The sequence below is a fragment of the Cherax quadricarinatus genome, chromosome 39 (genome assembly GCF_038502225.1).
Source record: "Cherax quadricarinatus isolate ZL_2023a chromosome 39, ASM3850222v1, whole genome shotgun sequence".
Lineage (NCBI taxonomy): Eukaryota > Metazoa > Arthropoda > Malacostraca > Decapoda > Parastacidae > Cherax > Cherax quadricarinatus.
This window is the reverse complement of record NC_091330.1, coordinates 17,318,458-17,340,175: the sequence shown is the minus strand read 5'-3', so window position 1 is coordinate 17,340,175 and position 21,718 is coordinate 17,318,458. Positions and strand designations below refer to the sequence as shown.

Genomic DNA, 21,718 nt, shown 5'->3' with positions numbered 1-21,718 from the left:
GTAGTTTGTAAGCATTAGGATTAGTCTGCCCGAAAACCACCACTTGCTTGTGGCTTTCTTTAGTACTCACCTGTTTGGGGTTTCAGAGGTCCATTCACAGCTCCCACCCCCGCCTCTTCGTTTAACAACATTTTATAACATGTAAACTGCATGTTGTATACAGTAGAATAGAAATAAAGTTGTATTGCATTGTAATATCTCTTCTCCGTACATTGCTTGTAGGTTTAGCGCTTAGTTATGGTTGTAATAATAATAATTTTCTGAACATTGGGAAGTAAGTCTGGCCACTACATAAGCTGTCAGTAGCTCTTACAAGCTCAATAAGAAGAAAAAGTGCAGTTAACGGGAGTAGAATAGACTATTCCACCAGCCTTCATTGGGTGTGGACGTTTCGCTCTTGCCTGAGTATCAGTGACAAATTTCCCTCGTTCTCTCTCTGGGACGCTTGTTCTCATCTACTTTGCCCTCCAAGCACATTACAGGAGGGGCACCTATCATCGGCTTACTTTTAACAAACTCCATTTTTCAGCTCTGCTGATAATTCTTTAATGGTTTTAGTTGGAAGTCGGTTACTGAACTTAGGTGGGTGTGTGGCGTCTCTCTCTGCTGGTGCTTGGCAAGGGGGTCCACCTGATCTAATGGGGAACTTGTAGAACCTGTTTCTATTTACAAAGTTACTCTTGATCCTTTTTCTTTCATGGTCCAGGTTTGGGTAATGTATCTTCCAGTATATCGGGAAGCCGGGCTCTATATGACATAAGCTGTCAGTGGCCCTTTTAAACCCAACACAGAAGAAGGGAGCAGAAGACACTTGAGTAAATTGTATTTTATCCTGAAAAGGAGAGAAATATATTGTACATATTGTGAAGAAGAATATACTGTACTTGTAAAGAAGAAATTGTAGGTATCACGAGGAAGAATTTAGGTCGCCGTCATGGGTAAAGGCTTCAATAACTATATGTGCAAGAAATTCTTCCATCCAGCCTCTAGGGATAATTTAAAACGGGTATGTAAGAGAAATGTTATTTTAGACGCAAAATTTTGCATCCTTAGATTCTCAGGATATCTTTTTTTTATTTACATTGTTATTTACATTGTTTTATGTGCCTAGATTACTCTTAATTACCTTGTACTGCCATATAACCTCAAGTATAACTACCAGTGCAATATTGAATGAAATAAACATTACTATTTCACTTTTTTGTAATCATTATTACTTACTAAAATTTTATTAAACACCATATTTACTACCAGTCAATTTTACTTTTGTACATTAAACATTATTTTATACTTCCCATAACATTTTGTTGCCAAATTTTCAAGTTTTTATATTCAACCCCAACCTTGTATTATCCTTTGTACCTGTGTACCTGGGTACCTGTCTACCATCTTACTATCATATTATTACCAAGACATTACCATTGTGATTTTTTACTATTATTCTTTTGGTACTTTAATTGTGAATTTTATTTTGTCAATTTAAATCTATAGTTATAACCTTGATCTTGTCAACAACCCATACCAGACTCTAGTGCAATTGCAAGTACCATTTCAAATTGTATTTTTATATTATAAGTTTATATTATAATTCCTACCATCTGTCCATTTAACTTTGCTTACCATTACTTAATTTTAGTCCCTTTTATATTTTCTCCTTTATTTTAGCTTTATATAACTATCCTAGTTTATATATCCACAACTGTTAAAATAATCAAGGTGCTATTCTCAGGTGCTAAAGTAGAATAAGCTCACAATCTTGCCATTATATTCCAAAGCTCATTTATTCACAACCTATATTAGTCCCTTTTTATTATAATTTTAAACTATAATTATAACTTTAAAAAATTACCTTTATAGTACTACCTACTATCATATTCCCAAGCACTATTATATGATCATCACTTTATTTGTATTAGTCCCTTAGCTCATTATTTTACATTTGTTAAATAATTCAGGTGCTATTTTTTAGCTTAAGACTATTTACTTTGTTTTATACTTAATTCTAACTATAGATTCACTACAAATCTTATGATTACAAGCATTGATCCTGATACCAACCTCTTATTTAATGACTTAAATGAATCAAACAGTTACTGTAATTACTACACTGCAGAACAATCAAAGGCACTTCTCAGTGCCAACAACAACATAACTATCTTTAACTACAATATCAGATCTTTAAGCAAGCATTACGATGACCTCATAGCATTACTAAATTCCTTACATGCCAATATGTCCATCATTACACTAACTGAAACCTGGCTAAAGCCTGATAGTACAGATGTCTATGCCATTCCTGGTTACACAGCCATACACAACTGTAGGCCAGACCAACAAGGGGGTGGCACAGCCATATACTACTCAGACCAACTAGAATGTATCACTAATACTTGCACAAGGGATGAACATGGGGAATATATAATAGCTAAATTCAAATCCAAATACCTACAAAAACCTCTCACATTGATAAACATCTACAGAGTTCCACAGTCAAACATTAGCCAATTTAGTCAAAATCTAGGAAGTATGATAACTGATGCACGCATGAACAAAGATCACTTACTACTCTCAGGTGACTTCAATATAAATCTCCTGCAAGACCAGGACCCACACGTTACTGAATTCACAAACACAATGAGTAACTGTATGTTACTACCAACAGTAACAAAACCTACAAGAGTTACAGAGACTAGTGTTTCCCTACTTGACCACATCTGGACCAACACCATATCCCCTTTAAAATCAGGCATAATTACAGATAATACCACAGACCACTACCCTACTTTCCTCATAACAACTCTTGGTAAACTACCCCAAGACACTACTAAAGTCACCTTCAGACTTCACAATGAGGCAGCCATTAATAACTTCGCAACAGCATTAGCAAACATTGATTGGCACACTGAGCTAGAAATCTATACAGATATTGACGAATGTATTAATAATTTTCTAAAAAAGACCCAATACCTCTATAACAAGCACTGCCCTAAAAAAACTAAACAGATGACAGCAAAGAGACTGAACAGTCCCTGGCTAACACCCAGCATTCTCAAATCCATAAATACAAAACACCAATATGAAAAACAGTACAGAATGGGTCACATAACCAGAGACCAAACAAAACGTTACTCGTCAATCCTAACCAGCCTGATAAGAAGGGCAAAAAAATTGTATTATGAGAACAGATTATCCAACTTACGAGGTGATATAAAAAAGACCTGGAAAACACTATCTGAAATTCTGGGAACAAAAAAGATATCACGAAATAGCGAAATAAAATTAGCAAAATCAGATGAACCCCAACTCCCACCAACAGAAACAGCAAACAGACTCAATGATTTCTTCTCCACTATAGGACAAAACCTTGCCCATAAAATCCCAAGCTCAGATACCCCACCAAATAACTACCTCACCGGCAACTACCCGAACACACTGTTCCTAGCTCCGACTAACCCATACGAAGTCTCCCTTATTATCAATGCACTAAAAAACAAGGCAGGAGATTTAAGTACCTTACCACCCTTTATATATAAAAAAGTGTCACAAGTGCTATCTCCAATCATTGCAACACTCTTTAACAAATCCATTGAATCCTCCACCTTCCCTACAGTACTCAAAATAGCAAGGGTCACCCCGATCCACAAAGGAGGAGACCAAACAGAGTTGAATAACTATAGGCCAATATCCAACTTACACCCTCTCTCAAAAATCTTTGAAAAACTAATTCATAAACGAATCTACTCCTACCTTATCTCCCAAAACATACTCAACCCCTGCCAATTTGGATTCAGGCCTAATAAAAATACTAATGATGCTATTATACACATGCTAGAACATATATACACTGCAATAGAGAAAAAAGAAGTCCCACTGGGGATCTTCATTGACTTACGTAAAGCTTTTGATACAGTTGACCATGACTTGCTCCACGTAAAATTGTCACACTATGGTATAAGAGGGCACTCCCTCAATTACCTCAAGTCATACCTCAGCAACAGAAGCCAATATGTGTACGCAAATGGGGCAAACTCTTCTGCGCAACCAATTACAGTTGGTGTCCCACAGGGAAGTGTCCTTGGCCCTCTTCTCTTTCTCCTATACATAAATGACCTTCCAAATGCTTCGCAATTACTCAAACCCACACTATTTGCAGATGACACTACATACGTCTTCTCTCACCCGAGCCCAGTCACACTAGCCAATACTGTAAATACCGAATTACAGAAAATATCTACCTGGATGAGGACTAACAAACTTACACTAAACATTGACAAAACCTACTTCATTCAGTTTGGTAACAGAGCTACAGATGTCCCTCTTAACATAATGATAAACGGATCACCTATCACAAAGCTAACAGAGGGAAAATTCTTAGGAATCCACCTTGATAATAGACTCAAATTTCATACACATATACAACAAATTTCTAAGAAAATTTCCAAGACTGTAGGCATACTATCGAAGATACGGTACTATGTTCCACAGTCAGCCCTCCTGGCCCTATATCACTCTCTTATTTACCCCTATCTCACCTATGGAATTTGTGCATGGGGCTCAACAACAGTTAACCATCTCAGACCACTAATTACCCAACAAAAGGCTGCAGTTAGAATGATAACAAATTCTCACTACAGGCAGCACACTCCACCAATATTCAATACACTAAACCTACTCACCATACAAAACATCCATACTTATTACTGCACCTATTACATACATAGAACACTTAACTCTGATATTAACCCTCCCCTCAAACATCTCCTTGCCAACCTCAACAGAACACATGACCATAACACAAGACACAGATCACTCTTTGATGTTCCTCGTGTTCATCTCACAATATGCAAAAACTCAATGCACATAAAAGGCCCTAAAATCTGGAATTCATTACCTGTAAATATAAAAGAAACACTACCTGTTTATAAGTTCAAGTCTCTACTCAAAGATCACTTACTCACCCAAAACCAAATAAATACTGAATAACTGAACCTTATAAATTGTATATCTTAAATGTTTCTCACAATTATATCACATAAATGTTAAACCTAAAACCCAATCTAACTTTATTATTTTTTAAATACACTACCTAACAGAATCCTTCATATGACCTGTCTTTGTAATACTCACTTGTGCTTTATAGTAATCTGTTTACATTAATGTTTTATCACTGACTTCATCATTGCTTAGTTAATCTTAAGTTAATTTTAAGCCAGCCCGTAATGCTATGCATAGTATAAGTGGCTTTGGCATACTGCTCTTATCTGTATTTTTTTGTACCTCTGTATGTGTGCACAAATTTATAATAAATAAATAAATAAATAAAATAACATGTTTATATCTTCTGATCCACTGTATGGAAAATTAAAATTACCTGGTGAATCTCATTACATACATATTAGTAATTTTATAAAAGTAACAAAGATAATTATTCTTTATCAAAGTTACAGAGACATGTAGGAATTTTAGGACATCCTAGGTCACAAAAAATGCCCTTCTTCGATACCTACTCCACTCATATCTCCATAAGTCACTCTGGACCTATATTAATTTCAAATGAAATATACATCACCAGGAATTCTGGTGCAACATTAATATAAGTATGTGGACTGTATGTTAAATTTAATAAATGGCTACATATACATAGAAGGAGAATTTATAATAACACTCATCAATTTGTCTGGAGATTACTTGATGTGTCATACACAAACCCCTGCCTAAAATATGAAGAAAATACTGGCCAGAATTTCAACATAGACATCACCTGGGTTAATTTATCCTATTCCCATCTAATTATGGAGTTCTGTCTAGTCGCCTAATTCTCATGTTCTGCAGGACTGCAAATCCAACAATTTTGGCTCCTATTTGAGAGGTTTTAAACACAATTTAACCTCTAGAGCGATGAAAATTCTTCTGATTTCCATTAACGTTCTCTTGCCCTGTTCAAAAAACAATGGCGACCCCCCTTCCCCAGCGACGCTTACCCCTCTTGCTGGTTCTTTATTTACAAATTAATTTTTATTAACTACAATATATTCCATCAATTTACATACAAAATACACTGTATTTTTGGAAATTTTCCACATACTGTAAAAATATTGCATTTCATGTACAATATATAAAGTCTGGCTAAAGTTTATAACTACTTAGCAGAAATTTAAAATTCAAAAAATTAAAATTCCCATTACTTATAAACTACTTAAACCTAGACATAGGTTATGAAGCAGTAAGTTTTAATTGTGTATTATTACAAAAAAAAAGCTAATAAAAATTATAATTAGAAAAATTTTTAGTAGCGGTAGCAAAAAAAAAAAAATAGTAGTACAGTTTGCATTGGTACAATTTTAGGTGTGTATTAATACTTTAAACTGATTTAGTGATGTTAAGTTAATTGGGATTTCTTCAGTAGTTTAATTGGTTTTATGATTTCAGACTAGGAAAGATTAATTATGTAAGAGATTATGAAGAAAACCAAAGCAGTTGGATGAGTTGGTTTTGTTTGGTATAACAAAGTGCTAGTATAATTACGTTTGGGAGATGAGGTGATTTTTTAATTATAGCTCTAAATTGACTGGCAGATGAGACCTTTTGCTGGTTCAAGCAATGAATTCCAGATCTTGGGACCCTTTATATGCACTGCATTTTTGCATGGGGCGAGGCAGACATGAGGATTGTTGAAGAGTTTTGTGCCTTGTGTTGTGCTTGTGTTCTCTTGTAGTTATCAAGGAGAAGTTTGAGAGGAGGGGTTTATAATGGAGTTTAATGTTCTATGTATATATTATATATAGTAGACACAATAATATGAGTGCATATTTTGTATATTAAGTAAGTTCAAACTCTTGAAGAGTGGTGGGGTGTGTCTGGCACAGGAATTGGTGATCCACACTGCTGCTTTTTGTTGGGTTATTAATGGCTTAAGGTGATTAGTCATAGCAGATCTCCAGGCACAGTTACCATAGCTGAGGTTAGGGCAGATTAGAGAGTGGTATAATATACATAGTGCCATTTGGGGTACATGCTGTCATATCTTGGAGAGGATGCCTTCTGTTTTGGAGACCTTGCTGGTTGTGTGTTGGATGTGAGTATGAAATTTCAGGCTGCAGTCAAGGTGAATGCCTAAAAATTTGCCCTCAGTGTGTGTTGTAATGTGGGAACCATTGATCAATGTTAAGGTGGATATTTAAAGCTTTGTTTCCACACAGTATGTAGTAGGTTTAGTCTATACTGAGGGTGAGTTTGTTGGTCATCATCAACATAGATATTTTTAGTGGCTTGATGTTAAGTGTCACTATGCATAGTTGGATTTGAGTAGGAGAAGACATAAGCAGTGTCAACTGTCATTAGAACAGGTTTCAAGAGATGAGATGCACTGGGGAGGTCATTGATGTAAATGAGAAAGAACAGAGGGCGAAGGACACTACCTTGGGGCACTCCTATGGCTACAGGCTGAGTAGACGATGTTACACCGTTTGTAGAAAATACTGTATATTTTCCAAAAATACAGTGTATTTTGTATGTAAATTGATGGCATATATTGTAGGTAGTAAAAATTAATTATAAGAAGAGCAGAGTATATGGAGAGTAAAAGAAAGGTGAAGAGAGTGGTGAGAGAGTGCAAAAGGAGAGCAGATGAAAGAGTGGGAGAGGCACTGTCAAGAAATTTTAATGAAAATAAGAAAAAATTTTGGAGTGAGTTAAACAAATTAAGAAAGCCTAGGGAAAGTATGGATTTGTCAGTTAAAAACAGAGTAGGGGAGTTAGTAGATGGGGAGAGGGAGGTATTAGGTAGATGGCGAGAATATTTTGAGGAACTTTTAAATGTTAAGGAAGAAAGGGAGGCGGTAATTTCATGCACTGGCCAGGGAGGTATACCATGTTTTAGGAGTGAAGAAGAACAGAATGTAAGTGTGGTGGAGGTACGTGAGGCATTACGTAGAATGAAAGGGGGTAAAGCAGCTGGAACTGATGGGATCATGACAGAAATGTTAAAAGCAGGGGGGGATATAGTGTTGGAGTGGTTGGTACTTTTGTTTAATAAATGTATGAAAGAGGGGAAGGTACCTAGGGATTGGCGGAGAGCATGTATAGTCCCTTTATATAAAGGGAAAGGGGACAAAAGAGATTGTAAAAATTATAGAGGAATAAGTTTACTGAGTATACCAGGAAAAGTATACGGTAGGGTTATAATTGAAAGAATTAGAGGTAAGACAGAATGTAGAATTGCGGACGAGCAAGGAGGCTTCAGAGTGGGTAGGGGATGTGTAGATCAAGTGTTTACATTGAAGCATATATGTGAACAGTATTTAGATAAAGGTAGGGAAGTTTTTATTGCATTTATGGATTTAGAAAAGGCATATGATAGAGTGGATAGAGGAGCAATGTGGCAGATGTTGCAAGTATATGGAATAGGTGGTAAGTTACTAAATGCTGTAAAGAGCTTTTATGAGGATAGTGAGGCTCAGGTTAGGGTGTGTAGAAGAGAGGGAGAATACTTCCCGGTAAAAGTAGGTCTTAGACAGGGATGTGTAATGTCACCATGGTTGTTTAATATATTTATAGATGGGGTTGTAAAAGAAGTAAATGCTAGGGTGTTCGGGAGAGGGGTGGGATTAAATTATGGGGAATCAAATTCAAAATGGGAATTGACACAGTTACTTTTTGCTGATGATACTGTGCTTATGGGAGATTCTAAAGAAAAATTGCAAAGGTTAGTGGATGAGTTTGAGAATGTGTGTAAAGGTAGAAAGTTGAAAGTGAACATAGAAAAGAGTAAGGTGATGAGGGTATCAAATGATTTAGATAAAGAAAAATTGGATATCAAATTGGGGAGGAGGAGTATGGAAGAAGTGAATGTTTTCAGATACATGTACTTGGGAGTTGACGTGTCGGCGGATGGATTTATGAAGGATGAGGTTAATCATAGAATTGATGAGGGAAAAAAGGTGAGTGGTGCGTTGAGGTATATGTGGAGTCAAAAAACGTTATCTATGGAGGCAAAGAAGGGAATGTATGAAAGTATAGTAGTACCAACACTCTTATATGGATGTGAAGCTTGGGTGGTAAATGCAGCAGCGAGGAGACGGTTGGAGGCAGTGGAGATGTCCTGTCTAAGGGCAATGTGTGGTGTAAATATTATGCAGAAAATTCGGAGTGTGGAAATTAGGAGAAGGTGTGGAGTTAATAAAAGCATTAGTCAAGAGGGCAGAAGAGGGGTTGTTGAGGTGGTTTGGTCATTTAGAGAGAATGGATCAAAGTAGAATGACATGGAAAGCATATAAATCTATAGGGGAAGGAAAGAGGGGTAGGGGTCGTCCTCGAAAGGGTTGGAAAGAGGGGGTAAAGGAGGTTTTGTGGGTGAGGGGCTTGGACTTCCAGCAAGCGTGCATGAGCGTGTTAGATAGGAGTGAATGGAGACGAATGATACTTGGGACCTGACGATCTGTTGGAGTGTGAGCAGGGTAATATTTAGTGAAGGGATTCAGGGAAACCGGTTATTTTCATATAGTCGGACTTGAGTCCTGGAAATGGGAAGTACAATGCCTGCACTTTGAAGGAGGGGTTTGGGATATTGGCAGTTTGGAGGGATATGTTGTGTATCTCTATACGTATATGCTTCTAAACTGTTATATTCTGAGCACCTCTGCAAAAGCAGTGATAATGTGTGAGTGTGGTGAAAGTGTTGAATGATGATGAAAGTATTTTCTTTTTGGGGATTTTCTTTCTTTTTTTTGGGGTCACCCTGCCTCGGTGGGAGACGACCGACTTGTTGAAAAAAAAAAAAAAAATTAATTTGTAAACAAATAAAGAAACAGCGACGGGTGAGCGTCGCTGGGGAGGAGATGCCATTGTTTTGAATGGGTAAAGGCACGCTTGTAAAATGTGCATAAATTTTGTCGCTCTGGAGGTTAAATTGTGGTTGAAACCTCTCAAATAGGAGCTGAAATTGTTGGATTTGCAGTCCTGCATAACGTGAGCATTAAGCAGATGGACAGGACAGCTTTGGGGGCCCAGCTAAGTTGTCTATTTATGTTGAAATTGTGGCCAGTATTTTCTTCATAATTTAGGCAGGGGGGTTTTGAGTATGACACACCGTAATCGCCAGACTAATTGGTGAGTCTTATTATTATAAATTCTCCTGCAATGTATATGTATTCACATATTAAATTTAATATACAGTCCACATATTTATATTAATGTTTTTACCAGAATTCCTGGTGATGTGTATTTCATGTGAAATTTATATAGGTCCAGAGTGACTTGTGGAGAGATAGATTATCATAGGTATCGAAGGAGGACATTTTTTGCGACCTAGGTGTCCTAAAATTCCTACTTGTCTCTGTAACCTTGATAAAGAATAATTATCTTTGTTACCATTTACTAGTACGTATGTATCTTATGAGTTACATCCAGGTAAATTTAATTTTCCACACCGTTTGTGGAGACACTGATGTCTTTTGCTAAGATAAGATTTTAGTTATACAAGGGTATATCCTCTGACCCATAATGTTCTAGTTTAAGGTGTAGGATAGTGTGGTTCACTGTATCGAATGCTTTCCGCGGGTCTACGAAGAGTCCCCAGAGGATATTTATTTTTTCAAGTGCTGCTTTAAGCAGTTCGAACATTTGTATAATTGCATCATAATTTTTTTCAGCCTAAACCCAAACTGGCAAGGGTTACGTATGTTGTGATATATTAGATAGGAGTAAATTCACTTGTGTATCATTTTTTTTTAAGATTTTACATAGTAAGGACAAATTTGATACAGGCCTATAGGTGCTCGCATCATTTGGATCGCCTCCTTTAAGAATCAGGGTAACTTTTGTTATCTTGAGTATGGAAAGGAAAGTTGAAGATTACACTTGTGAAACAGTTTTTCACAATGATGATGTTTATCAGTAGATTTGAGGATACTATTTGTAAGCCATGGGCTGTTTAGTTTCTGCTGTCATCTGTTGAGTTTTGATTGGATAATGTCTGTTATACAGGTTTGGGTTTTTTGACACATTCATCAATATCATGGCTGTCAGCTAACTCTGTGCCAGTCAATGTCACTTAATGCTGAAATGAAGTTATTTATTGGTGACTCGTCATGGATCCGAAATGAAATTTTACTTGTTTTGTGGCATTTTACATATGTTGATTATGAGGAAGGTGGGGTAGTGATCTGTCATATGTGATTATTCCTGCTTTGAGAGGTGATATAGCATTGGTCCAGATATGGTCAAGCAATGAGGCACTTGCCTCAGAGATTCGTGTTGGCTTAGTTATATGTAATTGGTAGTAGCAAGCAGTTGTTCATAGTATTTGTGAAGTTGGCTACATGAGGGTCAGCTTTTTGGATGAGGTTTTTGTTGAAGTCACCAGTAACTATAAGGTGGCATTACTTTATATTTTACAACATATAAAATTTGTATAAACCATGGAATAAGTATTTATTTTGCAAATTGTTATTTTGTGAGACATTAACAAAAATAGTACATCTATGTAGTCTGTGCAACACATTTGAGCTAATCAGTACTTAGTATGGCACCTTGTCTCTACCAACCCCAGATCAGCAAGGCTTGGCAATAAGTTGTGTCTTGCACCTGACTAAGTAAGTATGCTATATTTAGGCACAGGTACACATAAGTACAATTATCATGCATATTGTAAGTTACTTAGGACACATTAGTATTAGTGGATGAGTAAGGTTAAGTTACATTATATATGACATGTACACATGTTCATAAGAACATAAGAACATAAGAACGAAGGAACACTGCAGAAGGCCTACTGGCCCATGCGAGGCAGGTCCAAGTCTCCTACCGGCTTAAGCCAATGCACCCAACCTAGTCAGGTCAGGTCACATTGACTTAAGGGAGGAACACGGCAACCGACCTGGTAGCACAAGCTATCAGGTCTAACTCACACCCACCCACATCCACTCATGTATTTATCCAACCTATTTTTAAAGCTACACAACGTTCTGGCCTCTATAACGGTACTTGGGAGTTTGTTCCACTCATCCACAACTCTATTACCAAACCAGTACTTTCCTATATCCTTCCTGAATCTGAATTTTTCCAACTTAAAACCATTGCTGCGAGTCCTGTCTAGGCTAGATATTTTCAGCACACTATTTACATCCCCTTTATTTATTCCTGTCTTCCATTTATACACCTCAATCATATCCCCCCTAATTCTACGTCTTTCTAGAGAGTGCAGATTCAGGGCCCTTAGTCTATCCTCATAGGGAAGGTTTCTGATACATGGGATCAACTTTGTCATCCTCCTTTGTACATTTTCCAGAGAATTTATATCCATTCTGTAATAAGGTGACCAAAACTGTGCAGCATAATCTAAATGAGGCCTAACCAAGGATGTATAGAGTTGAAGAACAACCTGAGGACTCCTATTATTTATGCTTCTTGATATGAAGCCAAGGATTCTATTAGCTTTATTGCGAACACTTATGCACTGTTGTCTTGGTTTCAGATTACTGCTAACCAGAACTCCTAAATCTTTTTCGCAATCCGTAATATTAAGATCTACATTATTTAGTTTATATGTGGCATGGTTATTGTCCTGTCCAACATTTAGAACTTTGCATTTGTCTATATTAAACTGCATCTGCCACTTCTCCGACCACTGCATCAGTCTATTCAAATCTTCCTGGAGTGCTCGAATGTCCTCGTCAGAATGAATTCGACGGCCTATTTTGGTGTCATCGGCAAACTTGCCGATGTCGCTCTTTATGCCCTCATCTATGTCGTTTATGTAGATTGTGAACAGCAGGGGGCCCAACACTGACCCCTGTGGAACACCGCTCGTGACACTTCCCCACTCTGATTTCTCCCCATTTATGCAAACTCTCTGCTGCCTATTTGTCAACCATGCCTCTATCCAGGAAAAAATTTCTCCTCCTATTCCATGTGCTTTAATTTTCCTCAATAGTCTCTGATGTGGGACCCTGTCAAAAGCCTTACTGAAGTCCATATACACAATATCATATTCATTACCATGATCTACCTCCTCAAATACCTTAGTGAAAAAAGTTAATAAATTCGTAAGGCAGGAACGCCCCTTTGTAAAACCATGCTGAGATTCGTTGATTAATTTATGCTTTTCAAGGTGGCTACGAACTGCCTCGGCAATTATTGATTCCATAAATTTTCCCACTATGGAGGTTAGGCTTATTGGTCTATAGTTCGAAGCTAAGGACCTGTCACCTGTTTTGAAAATAGGTATCACATTTGCCATTTTCCACTTATCTGGCACCATGCCAGTTTGTAGTGATATGTTGAAAAGATTAGCCAAAGGTGTGCTAAGCTCCTCTTTACATTCCTTTAGAACCCTTGCATACAGTTCATCAGGGCCTGGGGATTTGTTAGGTTTTAATTTATCTATTTGCCTAAGGACCATGTCACTTGTGACCCTAATAGTGCACAGTTTATTATCGTCCTGTTCTACATAATTTATCATTACTGGAATATCGCTGGTATCCTCCTGTGTAAAAACTGAGAGGAAGTATGTGTTAAAAATTCTACACATTTCCTTATCACTGTCAGTGAGCTGACCCGAGGAACTTTTGAGTGGGCCTATCTTGTCCCTGATCTTACTTCTGTATACCTGAAAGAATCCTTTTGGGTTAGTCTTCGATTCTCTTGCAACTTTAACCTCATAATCTCTTTTTGCTTTTCTAATTCCCTTTTTTATTTCTCTCTTTAACTGAATATATCGATTTCTCAATTGCCCCTCTCCTCTTTTGATTTGCCTATATATGCCTCTCTTTTGACCAATCAGATATTTTAATCTATTGTTCATCCATTTAGGATCATTTTTGTTTGATCTGATTTCCCTATTTGGAACATAATTTGACTGAGCAGCTAGAACTATGCCCTGGAAAGCATCATATCGGCAACCATCACCACCTACCTGACCCTTAGTCAGGTCATTCCAGTTCAGCCCACCTAAGTAATTTTTCAGTCCTATGAAATCAGCCAAGCGAAAGTCAGGGACGGAGACTTGATTGCCATTATTAGGGGAATTCCATGATATATTAAAACTGAGTGATTTGTGATCACTTTCCCCAAGCTCATCATTAACCTCAAGATTATTAATTAGTGTTTCCCTACTGGCAAGAACCAAGTCAAGGAGGTTATTTCCCCTAGTTGGCTCTGTCACAAACTGTTTTAAAAAACAATCCTGGATCGTATCAAGAAAGTCACCTGACTCTAAATTTCCTGTCAAATTGCTCCAGTCAATCTGTCTATAGTTGAAATCTCCCATTAGCACAACATTTTCGTATGTAGATGCCTTACGAATTTCGTCCCATAGAAGTTTACTGCACTCCCTATCAAGATTTGGGGCCCTGTAAATCACACCCAAAATTAGTTTTTCTCGGCCCTCGAGAAGCTGTAACCAAACAGATTCAGTGGCTGACGCTTCTAATTTAATATCTTGTCTAACACAACAATTTAAATTGTCTCTGACATACATCGCTACTCCACCACCTTTCCTGTTGACCCTGTCAGTGTGGAATAATTTATAGCCTTGTATGTGACATTCAGAGGGCATCTCTCTATCTTTCAGATTGAGCCAGGTCTCTGTTATAGCAATAATATCTATGTTTCCTGCACTTGCAATTAATCTTAGCTCATCTATCTTATTTCTTACACTCCTGCTATTAGTATAGTAAACCTTAAGGGAGCTAGTCCCTTGCTGCCCTCTGCTGTCCCCCTTTGTTTGCTGACCTGATCTATTGTCTTTATTTATAACTTCATGCTGAATGCCTTTTATACATTTACTGTTTCCAACCCAAGTGTTGCAACCTGCTTGTTTCCCACACACACCCATACCTCTATCTTCCATCAGTTTAAAATCATAGGCATTTCACCAATGGCCTTCTCAATCGAGTCTGCAAGTGCTACCACCCCAGCCCCAGAGAGATGTACCCCATCCCTTGCATACATATCATGTTTGCCATAAAAGTTGTTCCAGTTGTCAATGAATGGGATTGCAAGTTCCTTGCAGTATCTGTCTAGCCAGCAATTTACACCAATTGCCCTAGACAACCATTCATTTCCTACTCCCCTTCTAGGCAAGATGCTACATATGATTGGGATCCCTCCCTTAGACTTAATGAAATCTATAGCTGACCTGTACTTATCTAGCAGCTCTTCTCTCCTACCCTTCCCAATATCATTTCCACCAGCACTGAGACAGATAATGGGCTTGCTCCCATTACCTGACATGATATTATCCAGCCTGTTGACAATGTCCCCAACACCAGCTCCAGGGAAGCACACTCTATCTCTCATCTTCTTATTCCTATTACAAAAAGCACGGTCAATGTATCTTACCTGAGAGTCACCAACCACAAGAATGCGCTTACCTCCATTAGCAGGGGCAGTAGTACCCTTACCTTCACTGGCCACTGAAGTACATTCATCCTGAAGAACAGAGAAGCGATTTCCTACCTTCAGATCTTCACTCTTAACTTTCCTTACTCTGATGCGCCTTCCATTACTGTGAACTACTCGCCACTTGTAGCAGGTGCTGGGCTGCACCTCACTGCTGGTAGCCGTTGCTGCCTCCCCAACTACAGCCTCCTCACAGCGAGAGACAGACTGCACCTCGCTGCTAGAAGCCTCATTCCCCACAACTCCAGCCACCTCACACTCTCTCCCAGACCCATTGAGGTGGACCTTCAGCCTCCTAATCTCCTCCTGGAGAAGCAAGACCTCCTCCTTCAACTCTCCAACCTCAATTTTTAAAACACTGCAGAAGCAAGCCATGCTTTGTAACCGTCCACACTAATCCCCAAAGCAGCTCAGGGTCTGTGACCTCACGTGACGACTGACCACTGAGTACTGAACGTGTGTGTGTACATGTGTGTGTACTCGCCTAATTTTGGTTGCAGGGGTCGAGACTCATCTCCTGGCCCCGCATGCATGTGCATGCATGTTTGTGTGTGTCCGTGTGTGTGTGTGTACTCGCCTATTTCTGGTTGCAGGGGCCGAGACATAACTCCTGGCCCTCCCTCTTCACTGATCGCTACTAGGTCCTCTCTCTCCCTGCTCCTTGAGCTTTATCATACCTCATCTTAAAATTATGTAAGGTTCCTGCCTCCACTACATCACACTTGTGTGTGTGTTTGCGTGTGTGTGTCTGCATGTGTTTGTATCTGCATGTGTGTGTTTGTGTGCACACTTTATAAGTTTGGTGAGGGATATTGCAGTTTGGTGGGTCAGGATTGGACCATGATGTCTGGCCCTCCGGAAAGAAGCTTAGTGAGGGATGGGAAATGTTTTAAAAATAATTCTTTAAACTTTCCGTAACATTAGATTAATAAATCTATTTGACAGTTATGTTGCGAGTCTTCCATAATTTAATATCATTAGCTGTTTAAAGTAGTCATATATTTGTTCTCACAGAAAATTTAATTATTTTAAATTCTTTCTTTTAATTTCCAAAAAAATTATTTAAATTTATTTTTTTCTATCATTTGCAGCGGTTGTTATCCAGTGATGAAGATAGTGTGGATGAGTACACCCTCCTCAAATCATTAACAACTAGAGAGAAAAAGAAACTTCTGCAGAAACTTGAAAAATTGGACAAAAAGAAAAAGAAATCCAAAAAGGCCAAAAAGAAGAAAAAATCTGGATTATCTTGCAATTCTTCTGAATCTGACTCTGAAAAAGAAAAAAAGAAAAAGAAGAAAAAGAATGAGGAGAGCAAGAAAAAGAAAAAGAGAAGCAGTACAAGTAGCTTTGATACAGACTCTGAAGATGAGAAGGACAAGAAAAGGAAAAAAAAGAAGCGTTTATCTGAAGAGAAGCCCGACACACAGGCTCTCTTAAAGGAAATAACTAAAGGCCTAAAAATAGATTTTATTGGGAGTGATAACCCTTTTAGTAATGCTAACGAGGTCAGAGTTAAACAAGAAAGGTTTTCTGATAAGGAATTACCAAAACATCATGGAGAAAAGAAATCTCACAAAAAGGAAAGAGAGAGGAAACATGAAGGGAATGATTATCATAGAGAAAATACTTCAGAAAATTCAAAACCAAGAGAACGAGCATGGGATTTCTGGAGTAAACATGAAAGCAGAGAAAAAGAAAGAAAAGTAGGGGAAAGAAATGAAGGTGACAGAAAACGAAGCCCTGACCAAGAAAACTGCAGAGGAAGTAATTACAAGGATGCACATAGAAAGTGCAGCACAGAAAAACTAACTGACAGAAGCAGAGAAAATAAATATGGAAGTGGGTACAAAAACAGAGATAATGAAATGATGAGTAGAGAAAGAAGCAGGAATGATAGTAATAAAGAAAGAAGCAGGAATGATAGTAGTAAAGAAAGAAGCAGGAATGATAGTAGTAAAGAAAGAAGCAGGAATGATGGTAGTAAAGAAAGAAGCAGGAATGACAGTAGTAGAGAAAGAAGCAGGGATAATAGGCGGTAGTAGAAAAAGTAAGAAATACTATTGGTAGCAGGATATAGTAGTAGAGAAGCAAGCAGGAATAATGTAAGATAGAGACAGTGTTAGGGAAAGAAACAAGGATACTAAATTACTGTAGTGGAAAGAAATTATAAAAATAAAAATAGGAAAAATATTGGGGACAGTCAAGCATAAGAAATATCTTTACCTTTCATGCTTTGTTATGGTCCTCTCTATAAAGTATATTCTTAGTGGGTGGCCAAGACAGAAAGCCTAATTAAACATAGAGTGAGCTTTTGTTTTGTTTTCCCTTGTGCCCTTGTGATACCTTTATGTATGTGCTCCCACTTTTCCCTGTTGATAGTCTTGATTCTGATTTCATGTGTTCTGTGCAGTTTTTTCCTCTACATTTCTTGAACTATCATAAAATATTTCTCTCAATCCTCTGTGTATGTATCTTTCATCCTGTGCCCTTAATGTGAGTCTCCCATTCACTAGTGCTTAATGTGTTTCTTAAATACAGTTTTCACTTTTAATAATTTTAGGTTTGTTGCATAAGAAATCAGTAGACACAAAACAAAAATGGAAGTAAATATTGGTTTAAGAAAAAGCAAAATGATTTTTCTATGAACATGTAAATATTTGGGTTTGGCCAAGTTTATATGTGGCTAGGTTAGGTTGTGTACAGTTTTGACATTGTCAACATATTTAGCCAAGTACCAGTAGAGGAAAATATATATTGCTGTATAGGTTGCATTTTCCTAATGAGGTCATTAGATATTGTCAAAATATTTAGCCAAGTACCAGTACAGGAAAAAAATATGGTGCTGAATAAGTTCCATTTTCCTAACAAGGTCATTTTTATAAGTTTACTGAGATTAGTAATGATGCAATAAATCACAAGTGAGAAATCATTATTGCAACATTTATAAGGAAGCACAGAACTAATAGGAGTCATACAGCACCTGAGGACTGGGGAGAAGGAGAATATGTCTAAAATATTTGCTTTAAATGTGTTCATTAAAAGCTTTTCACTTACCTGTGTTGGAAGAAATGTATGTGGCTGAAATGTGTAAGAGAGACTCAAAAGATTTAGTTTTTTGAGCATCCATCCTACTGTTCCCTAAGAGTTTACTGCTCCTCTGAAATTTTAAAAATGCTCACTAGGGTAACACTGCCCAGGTTTGGAAACACTGATGTGATTGATGAATTTAAAGATGGACACACTTGGTTTATATGAATTAATTAAAATATTAGAATTTTAAGTAATATTTTTAAAAGTTTTATCTTCTTATGAAGAGCTCTTGTTCTGGATCCTCAAGATAATTAAATTTCTTTTATAACAGTGTCAAGCCTTTTTTAAAACCCATTTTGTGTATAGAAATAGTATTAAACTACAGGTAGTGAAGAAATAATAAAAAAAAAAAGTCTGTTTCAGTGGGGGACCATTATGTAATTTCAGCAGCAGCAAGGAGAGTTGCCTCAAGGGTGTTCTCAGGACCACTTTGTTCCAAATTAGCATCAATGGACTCCTCTTCTTTGAGGAGCTAGGTCTGCCCTGTCTGCAACTCTGCCATAGCCTGTACAAGTACAGCCTCTGCTGTATAGCCCTTGTGGCTTAGCGCTTCTTTTTGATTATAATAATTAATAAGTACAGCTTCTCCTCACTTAGCAATGTACTCATTTACTGATGAATTTACAACAGGCTCTCTGACCAGTATACATACCTAAATAATGTATATTAGAGCTGATTTCCTCTTATTCTTTTTATTACAATATACAGTACACTACTGTATAAACATTTAAACATATACCAGAAATGTTATAAATGGTGCAAAGGTGACATTAAAACAATATCAAAGATGGCTGACACAAACCCACTACCATTATAGTATGCTCCTCACGTAGCGATGAATTCGTTCACCGATGTGGTCTTAGAAACAGAACTCCGTCGTTAAATGAGGAGAGGCTGTGTTATTATAATAATGAGGGCATCTTCAAGGGGGGCTCCTTGGCACGGTTGAGATGCTCTTGGTCTAAGGAATTAGACCTTTTGGGCTTCTTCCTCAGACTGAACCTAATTACCCCCCAATCTCCCCTTCCCTATCCCATCCTCCCCATCCCTCCTTTCCCTTTCCTTTCCTCTTCCCATCCCTCCCTTTTCCCCATCCTGTTTGTAGCCTCTGGGGTCCTCCCCTCTGGTATTATGGTTTCTAGGTAGGGGGAAGTGTGCCAGGGCTCATCCCACTCCGTGGGGTTCCTCGGGAGTGGTGTAGTTTGCAGTGGAATCTGGATCATCTGGAGGTGCCCTGTTCCCTTCCCAGTTTTCAAGGAGGTGGGACTGGGTGTCCTGCAGGTGATGGGTGTATCTCCAGAGGCTGTCTGTCGGTTCTGGGAGGTAGCAGCTGGAGGAGGTATGCTTTGTGGCGTGTATCCAACTGCCCTCTCTTTTGTCAGCCGAGGTGGCTCGGTAGATGCGAGGTTGCTATCCAGGAGTGCTGGTTTACTGGCGTGAAGGGTAGGGTATGGCACAGGTTCCACATTGCATCTGCACTGCTGGCAGTCTCAAGGTCCTCTTGGATGAGAGGGGAAACTTACAGCCCTTTCACACCTAGTAACTGTCCCTCCATAGTCCCTCTTCTTTTTTTTTTCTTTCTTTAAAATAATGATAAGAAAGAAGTACCACCATTATGGAGTCTTGGTTCTGTGACCCCCTTTCTCCTCCCAGGCCCCTTTTTATTACAGCATCCTGTTCTGACCTGGCTTCATTATTGGACCATTCTCCAGACTTCCCATACCCCTGTACCTCCAGTCACCTTCCAGCCTCCTTCCTCTCCTGTTCCACCACAGGACTTTTGTCCCAGCCGGCACATCTCTCCAGGTTCATACTCCCCTCCCCTCTCAGACCTCTTTGGTTCCCTCCATAGTCTCCCCAATCTCTACTTGCTCAACCTCACCTGTCTCTGAAGTCATGGCATTGGCATCTTCCTTGTCTGCTGAAACACTTTATGCTAACTCTGACTATATTGTGGGGCCAAAACACTTGATGAACACCAGTGTGCCTCCTTTTGCCCCTTCTTATTTTTCACAACCCTCACAGCAATCTTTTCCTTCACAACATTCCGATTTTTCCTTGCTTACACGCTCTCCATTGCCTCCACACATTGACTTCACTGACCCTACTAGCCCATAGATTTTATCGCTTCTCATTGTTGGCATACTTTTGTGAATAATGACTTATGTGTAGAAACTGTAGATGAATGGTTCAGAGAACCGACAAGTCAATAAATTCGACACACGTGCAACACTTGGGTATTTTTATTGAGGAAATGTTTCGCCACACAGTGGCTTCATCAGTCCATATAAAGGAGAATGGGGCAGAACAGGGGTAGTTTCAGGTAATCAGTTCCTCAGCCTTGAGTCAATGTGGTCAGTCCATCAATCTTGAAAAGAATACATCATATGTGTGAAGAAGTAGTTTATATCCCATAGGCAGGAGAGGTGCAGCAGTTGTAGGTGGTATCACATACCATACAGGGAATTCTTCACTTGCCTAACCCTTAGGCATGATCTACTTCCACACTGACCAATGTGATACCACCTAAGACTGCTGCACCTCTCCTGCCTACGATATATAAGCTGCTGCTTCGCACATATGCTATATTCTTTTCAAGATTGATGGACTGACCACATTGACTCAAGGCTGAGGGGACTGATTACCTGAAACTCCTCCTGTTCTTCCCCGTTCTTTTTTGTATGGACTGATGAAGCCACTGTGTGGTAAAATATTTCCTCAATAAAGATACCCAAGTGTTGCACATGTGTCTAATTTATCAACTTATTTACAATGGAATATTCGTGGCCTCAGGGGTAATAGGGGAGAACACCAGGTGTTGCTCTCCAAGTTTTCCCCAGTATGTGTCGGGCTACAAGAACCTAAAGTTCATTCATCGGTTATCCGTCCCATTTCGGGTTATATGCTGTTGCAGTCTTCTGATCCCTTTCCTGATGAAACTTTTAATGAGAGTGGGCTTCTTGAGCACGTTGGTATACCGTTTCAACAAGTCTTTCTCAGCTGCATAATACTGCAATCCATATTTATTTGCACAGGTGGTATACAGTTTGCTCTATATATCTCTGCCCTTCCCATGTATTCTGTATATCAGATGTTGCATTCTTGATCTCTTCTCTGCTGCTGCCTATCTTGTTGTCTGGTGATTTTAACACTCATCATCATCTTTGGGGAGGGTCCCACTGTGATTCTCATGGTGATCAGTTGGAGACTCTTCTCACTTCTCATC

At 38.5% G+C, this 21,718-nt stretch overlaps 1 protein-coding gene across 1 annotated transcript; it reads left to right on the top strand.

The window, feature by feature from the left end:
• Nucleotides 1-369: 369 nt before the first annotated feature.
• Nucleotides 370-18,765, top strand: LOC128696372 (corepressor interacting with RBPJ 1). The gene is made up of 2 exons (XM_070092240.1): nucleotides 370-1,096; nucleotides 16,491-18,765. The coding sequence occupies exons 1-2, from the start codon at nucleotides 935-937 to the stop codon at nucleotides 17,439-17,441; spliced, it is 1,113 nt and encodes a 370-aa protein (XP_069948341.1). The 5' UTR covers nucleotides 370-934; the 3' UTR covers nucleotides 17,442-18,765.
• Nucleotides 18,766-21,718: the final 2,953 nt, after the last annotated feature.

Coding starts and splice junctions, on each gene's coding strand:
- LOC128696372 (XM_070092240.1), top strand. CDS start 935: ATGGGTAAAGGCTTCAATAACTATATGTGCAAGAAATTCTTCCATCCA. Junction 1,097..16,490: donor TTTACATTGTTATTTACATT/GTTTTATGTGCC, acceptor TATCATTTGCAG/CGGTTGTTATCCAGTGATGA.